Source organism: Achroia grisella, unplaced genomic scaffold, assembly GCF_030625045.1.
Source record: "Achroia grisella isolate CSIRO2021 unplaced genomic scaffold, CSIRO_AGI_Agris_v1 utg478, whole genome shotgun sequence".
In the NCBI taxonomy this organism is placed as follows: domain Eukaryota; kingdom Metazoa; phylum Arthropoda; class Insecta; order Lepidoptera; family Pyralidae; genus Achroia; species Achroia grisella.
The window spans coordinates 3,660,682-3,672,292 of record NW_026712882.1 but is presented as its reverse complement, the minus strand read 5'-3'; the positions used below and the strand labels follow the sequence as shown (position 1 = coordinate 3,672,292).

The 11,611-nt window shown below is 39.2% G+C and overlaps 1 protein-coding gene across 1 annotated transcript; it reads left to right on the top strand.

Moving 5' to 3' along the window:
* Positions 1-4,550: 4,550 nt before the first annotated feature.
* On the top strand, positions 4,551-8,663 carry LOC131845629 (uncharacterized protein K02A2.6-like). Its single transcript, XM_059194709.1, has 2 exons — positions 4,551-5,614; positions 5,870-8,663. Exons 1-2 carry the CDS (start codon positions 4,551-4,553, stop codon positions 8,661-8,663), a joined length of 3,858 nt encoding a protein of 1,285 aa, XP_059050692.1.
* The last annotated feature ends 2,948 nt before the right edge of the window (positions 8,664-11,611 follow it).

Below are 11,611 nucleotides of genomic sequence, written 5' to 3'. Positions count from 1 at the left end.
TCACACAGCGCCATCTAGACCCAAGTTAAGCTAGCTAGAGCTTGTGTTATGGGTCCTAGATAACTGATACATTACATAGATATTTTTTTCGTAAATACGTACATATTATACAAACACCCAGACCGATACAAACAATCACACTCATGAATACAAATGTTTGTGCCGTGCGAGGAATCGAACCTGCGACCATCGGTCGTAAAGCGGTGTGTTAGACCGCTAGACCACCGAGGTCGTCAATAGAAGGGAAGCATCAGTGAAAAATGTTGCAAAAACGGGAAAAATTATTCATTATTGAGGGCTTCCGTTGCGTGCGCTGCGTAAACGGTTCAAGTTACCCAAAAATATGAATGAAATGTTTTTGATAACCACGCGAACGAAGTCGCGGGCACAGCTAGTACACTAGCTAGTATTAAATAAAAGAACAAAAATATGAATGAAATGTTTTTGATAACCACGCGGACGAAGTCGCGGGCACAGCTAGTACACTAGCTAGTATTAAATAAAAGAACAAAAATATGAATGAAATGTTTTTGATAACCACGCGGACGAAGTCGCGGGCACAGCTAGTACACTAGCTAGTATTAAATAAAAGAGTATATATGCGTGTGTATGTATGTGGTGGTACAATAATTTGGACAATTCAAAGTTAAAACTATCTTTTATACTAGTACTCGTTTCGGTTTCGCCCGGGTGTATATGTATTATATAAATATATATAAACCTTCCTCTTGAATCACTATATCTACTAAAATAAACCGCTTCAAAATCCGTTGCGTAGTTTTAAAGATTTAACCATACATAGGGACAGACAGCGACAGCGAATTTGTTTTATACTATGTAATGATAATGTATTAATATGAACATATAAATATAATTAAAAAAAAAAAAATTAGAATGTAAAAATTTGACGTTCATAAGCGGCTAAAATGTCCTACATGAATAAATGATTTTTTAATTTGAATAATGTTAAACTTAACAAATATCTGGTTACAAACTTTTTTCCCGGAGAGTGCGTGTAACAAGTACTCCATCACAGATATTGGTGTGCTACTGCTCGCTACCATCAGCTGCGGCCACGCGGACCGACATATAGAGGTAACATATTAGCTCCGGATCTTCATTTTTTAAGAAATCTTAATTCTTGCGGTGTAAAAACTGAAAAATATCATCATCATCATCATTTCAGCCCGGAAGACGTCCACTGGTGAACAAATGCTTGCAGACTATCGGTCCTGCGCTTCTCGCATCCGACTCCTTCCAGCGATCTTGAGCAGATCGTCGGTCCACCTTGGTGGAGGCCTTCCCACGCTGCGTCTTCCGGTCCGCGGTCGCCACTCGAGGATTTTACTGTCCACCCAACGACCATCTATCCTATGAGCTATGTGCCCTGCCCGTTGCACTTCTGTTTTACAATTCTTCGGTCTATGTCGGTCACTCTGGTTCTTCTGCGGATCTCCTCATTTCTGTTTCGATCACGCAGAGAAACTCCGAGCATAGCCCTCTCCATTGCCCTCTGAGTGACTCTGAGCTTATTCATGAGGCCCATAGTTACCTTTAGCGACCATGAGTTAGCCGAGGTTTTCTCGGGAGACTACAGCATGGGGTTTTTCAAGAAGGGTACATTAAGGTTTCTTAAGAGTCAGCAACGCGCATGTGACACCCCTGGTGTTTCAGGCGTCCAAAGGCTACGGTAACCGTTTACCATCAGATGGGTCTTATGCTTGTTTGCCACCGGTTTTTTTTATAGAAACTTTTTTTTATACCACGTGTGGTGGTGGTATAAAAAAAAAGTTTCTGTGCCATAAGTCATCACATTAGTCGTAAACCCTCGTCTTGAGACACTGCGGTAATATGGACATATAAATATATCGGAGCTTCCCGAACACTTTCGGAGCCCATCCGAGTTGGATTCGACGATTGACCTCTTTCTCAAAAAATGTCGCCCCCTAATACTTCCTAATGAATCTAACTGTATGTATTTTTTTTTATGGATGATAATGGAATGATGCACCCGCCTGCGCTAACGGTTTACGCTGGCGGGGTACCAGTGGAGGATGATAAGATGAGCATGAGGTCAGGTCAGTTAGCCCATCGTGACAAATTCATCAAGAATTTATCACGATGGTTTCCAGGGGGAACCGTGTGGAGGTCAACCTGACATTGTACATTGCTAGCAATGGGAGTTACTAATTCCCATTACTAACAATCCCCTTCCCCCAAACTGTATGTATTAATAAAAATAAAACAAGTCACCTCTAATGCTCGGTGCGTGTGGCGAGTGTAGGTGTAGGTACGCGGCCGCGCTCCCTCGGGACTGCGGCGTATTGAAACTCCAGTAATATGTAAAGGTCGTAAGTACCCGCATGTATTATACGAATTTGTTTCTCGCATGTTGGATTTTTTTATTGGATGATAATGGAATGGTGCACCCACTTGCGCTATCGGTTTACGCTGGCGGGGCACCAGTGGAGGATGATAAGATGAGAATGAGGTCAGGTCAGTTAGCCCATCGTGACAAATTCACCGGGAATGTATCACGATGGTTTCCTGGGGGAACCGCGTGGAGGTCGACCTGATATGGTACATTGCTAGTAATAGGGTCATGAGTCCACATTGCTAACAATCTCCTTTCCCCCTTGCATGTTGGTTTTTTTTTGTTGATGATAATGGAATGGTGCACCCACTTGCGCTATCGGTTTACGCTGGCGGAGCACCAGTGGAGGATGATAAGATGAGCATGAGGTCAGGTCAGTTAGCCCATCGTGACAAATTCACCGGAAATGTATCACGATGGTTGCCAGGGGGAACCGCGTGGAGGTCAACCTGATATGGTACATTGCTAGTAATAGGGTCATGAGTACACATTGCTAATAATCCCCTCACCCCTCGCATGTTGGTTTCTACCAGGGATGCTAGGGAGGTCCGTAATCGTAACCGTAACCGAATCCGAAATAAAAGTTTCGGATAATATCGGATAGGGGCGGAGCCTAATTGAGACACGTTATGTAACCATTTTATTAGCTATTTGTACTTTACTTTTGAAATTCCTTAAAAATTAATATCCGTTACCAAAATTATCCGAAATGGTAAATCCGAAATAATTTCATATCCGCATTAGTATCCGTATCCGGTATAATAATCATTCGGTAGGGAAAAAAAATTCTAATGTAAAAACTTGACGTTCATTAGCGGCTAAAATGTCCTACATGAATAAATGATTTTTGAATTTGAATTCCTATATCCGAAACCTATCCGTATCCGAAATCTCATATCCATTACATCCTTGGTTGCTACTACAGAGTATATATATATTTATTTATATAAAATTTATGTACAATAGAGCAGAATTGGTTGCTACTACAGAGTATATATATATTTATTTATGTAATTTATGTACAATAGAGCAGAAATAAATCTTAATCTTCTTACATACCTATAAATAAAATTGGAGTGTCTGTTTGTAATATTGTAATTACCTTTTTTTACTACATACATTTTTTGTCTGTCTGTCTGTTTGTTCCAGCCAATCTCTGAAATGGCTGGACTGGATTTGACGGGACTTTTATTGGCAGATAGCTGATGTGATAAGCAGTAACTTAGACTATGTTTATTTTAGAAAAATAAAGTTATATTCCACGCAGACGAAGTAGCGGGAACAGCTAGTCCTTAATAATAATATTATAAACGTGAAAGTAGGGATGTTTGTTACTCTGTCACGCAAAAACTACAGAACCGAAAACACGAAATTTTGTACACATATTCTTTGTGGTATTAGAATTAACTTTTTATTTAAAAAAAAACAACATGCGAGCAAAGCCGCGGGTAAAAGCTAGTTAATATTATAAACGCGAAAGTTTGTGAGTATGGATAGATGTTTGTTCTTTCACGCAAAAACTACTGTACGGATTCTGATGAAACTTTGCAGTGATATAGCTACACCAGAATGACTATAAATTTCGCGCGATAACCGCGGGCGCAGTTAGTAAGCAAATAAATCAAAAGCAAAGAATCAATCGTTCCGTCCGAATACACAGACATACAGACATATGTTGTTTCCGCATAGTCGTAGGATCGTGTTTATCTCGTTTAATCGTAAACAAGCAATTGCAAAAGCAATCTAATTCAATATATTCGGTTCAATAGTTGGTCGTTCGAGGATCGGAGTGTGGTAGTCAACAAACTCGAGAGATACGCCCACTTTTCCTGCATTAAAAGACATACGACGGCCTCGATGGTAGCGGGTTCGATTCCTCGCACGACAACCATTTGTATTCATGAGTATGATTGTTTGTATCGGTCTGGGTGTTTTCTATGTATAATATGTATGTTTTTTTTTATAAGTATGTATATATCTGTAAGGTACATATAAAACAATAAATAAATAGGGTAGATTCTGTCAATCGTGTGTTCATCAAATAAATGTCGTTTTGGAAGTGCTCGCGTTTTAATTGCTTAAGTATCCACATATATTACATTGGCGACGAGGAAATATCGAACTTACGTGTATTTTAATAGTGAGTGAGTGCGTTAAATAAATAAATAAATAAACAATGTCGGTCGGGAAGATATCGGAATTCGATATAGAAACGGACAATTGGCGTTTATATGTGGAACGATTAGAACAATATTTTATCGTCAATAACATTAGTAGGGAAATGCAAGTACCGACGCTAGTGACAGTGATGGGGGCCAGAAGTTATGAGCTCATAGTAAACCTGTGCACCCCAGATAAACCCACAAGTAAATCATTTGATGAGTTGGCAGTGATCATGGAAAAACATTTGCAACCACGCCCAAGTATATTGGCTGAGCGTTACAAATTTCACCAAAGGAAACAAATGAAAGACGAGAAGATATCAGATTACATAGCAGAATTAAAGAAGATGTCCAGAACATGTGACTTTGGACAATGGCTGAATGAGAGTCTCCGCGATCGATTAGTATGTGGATTAGCGAGCGAAACGATAAGGCAACGGCTGTTTGCAGAAGATAAATTAGATTTTAATAAAGCATGCAGTTTAGCATGGAGTATGGAGGCAGCGGAGAAAGATGCGGCCTTGACTGAAGGGCATAGCGGGTCAAAAATGATGTCAGCGGAGTGTCAGAAGATAACGGAGGTGAACGGGGGTGAACGAGGATCGTATAAGACTACAGCTGAAGCAGGCAACTGGCCGGGGCGGCCGGGTCGGCCGGGTCGGCTGGTTCGGCCGGGTCACAGCCAGAGCGGGAGCAGGGGCACGGCGCGCGCGGCTGTCGCGGCCGTGGCAGACAGGCGGGGCTGGCGACGACAGTGTCAAGCATGTGGCGGCGATCACGAAGCGGCTACTTGCAGATTTGTCCGTTATGTTTGTCGGGTATGCAACAAGGCGGGACACTTACGACGAGTTTGTCCGTTACTGAATAATGGACACAACTACATCGAGGAGGCCGTGGAAACTAAGAGCTATGACAGGAACGAGGTACTGACTATTAATCAGTTATCATTAGATCATTTCCCACCAATTTATGTGACATTGAGTATTCAAAACAAAAGTATACAAATGGAATGTGACACAGGTAGTGCCGTGTCATGCATAAGTTACGAAACATACCTAAAATATTTTAGTGAGATAAGGTTAGAAAAATGTAATTTATTATTAAGATATTATACAGGTGAAACAATACGACCGGCGGGTGTCATAAAACCACTCGTTGAATATAAAAATAGAAAAAAATATTTAAATTTATATGTAATTTATAAGGGTAAAACTGTTTTATTGGGCAGACAATGGATAATACATTTAGGCATAACCATACCACCACCCGATAATGGTTACAATATACACAACGTATCTTGCAATAATTTTAATTATAGTCAATTTACTTCCAGATACAGTGAAGTGTTTGCAGACGAATTGGGTCGCTTTACTGGTGGTAGGGTGAGCATACATTTGCGCGAGGGGGCGCGGCCGGTGTTTATGCGAGCGCGGCCGCTCGCATACGCGCTGCGCGAGCCTGTGGAGCGCGCGCTGGAGCAGCTAGTGAGCGATGGCGTGCTCACTCCTGTCGACCGCTCCGACTGGGCTACGCCCATCGTGCCAGTGGTCAAGAAAGATGGTAACATCAGAATATGCGCTGATTACAAATTAACTTTAAATAAAGTGTTGGATGTCGATCGTTACCCTTTGCCTAGAGTGGAGGATTTACTCGCGCGGTTACATGGTGGGGAATATTTTTCAAAAATAGATTTATCTCAAGCCTATGCGCAGTTTGTACTGGATGATACTTGTAATTGCACAGTGATTAATACGCATAAAGGCCTGTTTCGATATAATCGATTAGTGTATGGTCTCGCGTCTAGTCCGGGAATATTTCAAAGGAAGTTAGAACAATTGTTTGGGCATATACCATTTGTAGGGGTATTCCTGGATGATATTATTATTAGTGGTAGGGATAGTCACTCACACTTTGAAAATCTGTGCAAAGTTTTCGAGATATTGAAATCTAGTGGTCTTAAAGTAAAAAAAGAAAAATGCAGTTTTTTTGCTGAATCAGTTACTTATTTAGGATATGTTGTCTCAAAAAAGGGAGTTCATACTTGTCCTGACAAGGTCAAAGCTATAACGAACACCCCGGCACCCACAAACGTAAGCGAATTACGATCACTCTTAGGTATGGTAATGTATTACGGTAAATTTGTTAGGAATATAAGTTTCATTTTAGCTCCGTTATATGAGTTATTACGGTCAGGGGTTCGATTCGTATGGACGGAAAATTGTGATAAGGCTTTTCGGGAGGTAAAGCGGTTATTAATATCGAGTGAAGTATTAGTGCATTATTCGCCTGATTTGCCTTTAATCTTAACGACGGATGCAAGTAGTTTAGGTGTCGGCGCGGTCATTACACACACGACACAGCATGGAGAACGCCCCATAGCTTATGCATCGCGCTCGCTAACAAAAGCCGAGCGGGCATATTCACAAATTGAGCGAGAGGCTCTGGCTATTATCTATGGTGTAAAGAAGTTTCACCAATACTTATATGGTAGGCATTTCACCTTGAGAACCGATCATAAACCATTAACTTCAATATTTGGTAGCAAGGCGGGCATACCAATCATGGCTGCAAGTCGTATGCAACGATGGGGGGTGTTACTGTCCGGGTATACTTACAGTATAGAATATGTACCATCCGCTAAAAATAACGCGGATGCTCTGTCGCGGCTACCACTCTGTTATAGTGAAGTTAGTCCGGTCAACGAAATTACCTATTTGAATTTTGTAGAAAATTTCTTACCCGTAACTCATAACGACGTTAGGAAGGCGACGGCCGCTGACACTATATCGAGTCGACTTCTAATATATACTCAAGCAGGGTGGCCAAACCAATGTACGGATGAAACATTAAAGTCGTACTTTGTAAGACGTAATGAAATTTATTGTGAAAACAACTGTCTAATGTGGGGATATAGAATAATAATTCCTATGTCGTTGCGGCCACAAATACTTCAACAATTACACAGTAGTCACATGGGCATTGTAAAAACTAAATCATGGGCTCGTAGTTATGTATGGTGGCCAAATATTGATGCTGACATTGAGCAGTTGTGTCGTAGTTGTTCAACATGTGCACTCGAGATGCCAATGCCCCAGAGGGCGCCACCACAATCGTGGCCATACATACCCCAGCCGTGGTCACGATTACATATAGATTTTTTAGGACCATTGCATGGACTAACGTATTTTGTTGTGATAGATTCGACATCTAAATGGCTAGAAGTCTTTCAAATGACACGCACAACAGCCGGAGCGGTAGTAAAAACACTAAGAGAATTGTTTGCTAGGTTTGGGTTACCCGTAGAAATTGTGTCTGATCAGGGACCACCATTTACCAGTAGTGAGTTCAAAAACTTCCTTGCAACTAATGGTATATTTCAAAGATATTCACCGGCATATCACCCTGCCTCTAACGGGGCCGCAGAGAATTCTGTTAAATTATGTAAAAACGTCATTAGAAAGGCAATTATTGACAAAACGGATATAGATACAGCGTTACAAACATTTCTTTTAACATATAGAAATACAATACACGGAACTACAGGGGTGACACCGGCTCAAATTTTGCAAAGACGTTCATTACGTTCTAGGTTAGATTTATTAAGATGCGAGAGAGCGGTAACCGATTCTGTTAGGGTGCAACAACGTCATCAAACCGATTATGCAGGAGGTAAATTACGACACTTTGAACCAGGTGATCCTATTTGGTTTAGGGATTATAGAAACCAACAAAAATGGGAAAAGGGTTCTGTAGTAAGTAATTCTGATTCACGTCGTATGTCGGTCAGAGAAAGTAACGGTCGACAACACACAAAACACATAGATCAGATCCGACGTAGATCACGTATGTCTGATGTTCCTTGTTCGTTGGAAGAGGAGAACACTAAAGAGAGCAACAACAGCAATTCTGCCACTAATATAAAGGTAGCAGACAGTACAGAAACAGTGCTAAATGACGAAGGAGGTGGAATAGACAGTAGTGAGCATGGGGTGGCGCAGCAGCCGAAAGAAATTGAAGGTTCACCCTTGAATTCCAGGCATTTACCAAATCCACTACTTCCACCACTAGTACAGCGACCCAAAAGAGTGCGCAAACCAGTTCAAAGATTTAATTTCGATCCAGAATAATACTTGTAGTCCATTCTTACATATTAATTACTTAGGTTAAGTTATCTAATATTTAATATTGTTGTCTTGTATTTTTAAGTAATAGCCATATTATTATATATTTTATTGAAACTGTTAATTAAGGGTGGAGGTGTAAGGTACATATAAAACAATAAATAAATAGGGTAGATTCTGTCAATCGTGTGTTCATCAAATAAATGTCGTTTTGGAAGTGCTCGCGTTTTAATTGCTTAAGTATCCACATATATTACAATATCTATGTAATTGTATCAGTCATTTAGTACCCATAACACAAGCTTTAGCTAGCTTAACTTGGGTCTAGATGGTACTCAACAAACTCGAGAGATACGCCCACTTTTCCTCCATTAAAAGACTTTGTAAATAATGTGTTTTGTTTCGACAGCCTCGGTGGTCTAGTGGTTGAGCACACTGCCTTCCTGCTGATGGTTACAGATTCGATTCCTCGCACAGCACAAACTTTTGTATTCATAAATATGATTGTTCGTGGCGGTCTGGGTGTTTTCTATGTATAATATTTTGTTTACGAAAAAAAATATCTACTTATTTGTATCAGTTGTCTAATACCTACCCATAATACTAGCTTTAACTGTAAGCTTATGAATACAAATTTCTACCATGAGAGGAATCGAACCCGCTACCATCTGTAATAAAGCGGTGTGCAAAACCGCTAGACTACTGAGGCCGTCAAGCTAGTAATGTATAATATATAATATAGATACATCATAATAAAAACATTAATTCCGTATACACATAATTTATACTCTATACATATAAATAAAATTGGAGTGTCTGCTTGTAATATTGAAATAACCGTTTTGCATATGAATATAAATACGGTGCATACACCAAAATAACATTTGTTTACAATTTTTGTCTGTCTGTTAGTACTTGCTAATTTCTGAAATAACTGGACCGATTTTGACGGGACTCTTATTGGCAGGTAGCTAAAGTAATAAGGAGTAACTTAGGCTGCTTTTATTTTAGAAAAATAAAGTAAAATTCCACGCGGACGAACTCGCGGACGCAGCTAGTAAGTAATAAATATTAAAACTACTGTAATTTGTCACAGATACAGCAGAAAATAGATAACAAATACGCAAGAAGTGCTGTTAAACAGCATAACTTCGTTGTGGTGGGCGTGGTTGATAAAAACGTAGTCGGCTACAATACGACTGTTGCCATTCTACCATGATTTATATCCGCGACTTTCATAGGACCGTAGGAATGTCCCGACACAGGCAAATGCGAGTTAACACTCGATACTTTTATTATATATATAATTATATATATATATATATATATTTTATTTATTAGGTCTACAAAACTGTATGTATTACATAGTACATAACTTAATACACATAAAACAAACTATTTAAGTAACACATCCTTCTAGATGTAGACACAGCATGCATAACTTAATTTTTACACACACAAAATGACACTATACAATAATAATTTGCATTAATAGAGAATTATGTTATGAAGCTTTCTTGTATTTCAAGAAAATTACAATTTAATGTCCGTTTAATATTACTGACTGATGCACCGAAAATATCAAATATGTGTCTGACATTATTATAATTCTCACACATTCGATATACCGGGGAGTATTTGCCATAGTTAGTTCTACACTTGGGGAGATTAAAAGTTTTTCTATTGAGCAGTCTGCTACATGATCGTGGAACTACTATACCAATATTTTGTAGAATATCAGGGCAATCGACTATTCCGTGTAAGATTTTATATAAAAGTACCAATTCAGATGTTTCCCGACGTCTTGAAAGGGATATAATTTGAATATTAATTCAAATTTAAAATATCTTTATTCATGTAGGTCTATTACAGACTCTTATGATATGTCAAATCTACCGGCAGTTCGGAATACTTCGAGATGAGAACTGACAAGAAATTCAGCTCGTATTTTTTTTAAATAAATGTTGTACATATTTTCAGTAATACAGATTCATTTAAATTCTAATTTGGGAGAATAGAGTGACCACCAGCATATGCTATCGCAAAGAACAAAAAAGCTACTCGCCCCGGCTTCGCACGGGCGTACATGTATTATATATAAACCTTCCTCTTGAATCCAAAAACCGCTTCAAAATCCGTTGCGTAGTTTTAAAGACTTAAGCATACATAGAGACGGACAGACAAAGACAGCGACTTTGTTTTATACTATGTAATGATGATAAGTATCGATATCTTGCAGGTATGAGAACATCCCTAGTCCTCAGTGGCGACTCGCGATAAATAAATATAAAGTTGGGACATTTATGGCCGGCCACAGATACAAACTGTCCGCATTATTTATCATTCCCGTGCAATTTATAAATTTCCACAGTGAAGGAGCACTTTTGTCATCCACCTACGCATTCTTTTGTAGAAAACGACGAATATTTGCCGTAGGGAGGAGCCAGAAGTCCACTGAATAGGCGTGTGTTCATGTGATGAATCATAAATGTATGAAATAGTTGTGTGTATGAATATAGACCAATACTGTTCGGTTTATGTCTAACTTCTAATTTATTTAACTTATATCACACTAGCTTTTGTCCGCGGCTGCGCTCTTGTTATTTTATACCCTTAGGGGTGGAATTTAACAGGATTCTGTTAAATTCCACCCCTAAAATAACACGAGCGAAGGGGATTCTTAGGAATTGCCTACGTCATAGTAGCTTTATGTATGCAAAGTCTCAGTCCGATCGGTTTAAAATTGACAAAGTTTCATACAAACTTTCACCCCCTATTTCATCCCCTTGGGGGTAGAATTAATCAAAATCCTTTCTTAGGGGATGCCTACATCATGTATATAATTATATATTATTACATTATAATTATACATTATATAATTTTTTAATTTTTACTCCCTGCAAATTTACCTATAAATTCCTAGATGCAAAACTCAAACAGACGACCCCTAAAGG

Excerpts from the sequence above, each read along its gene's own strand:
- LOC131845629 (XM_059194709.1), top strand. The coding sequence starts at position 4,551 with ATGTCGGTCGGGAAGATATCGGAATTCGATATAGAAACGGACAATTGG. Across the intron at positions 5,615-5,869 it reads AAATATTTTAGTGAGATAAG|ATACAGTGAAGTGTTTGCAG; the intron begins GTTAGAAAAATG and ends ATTTACTTCCAG.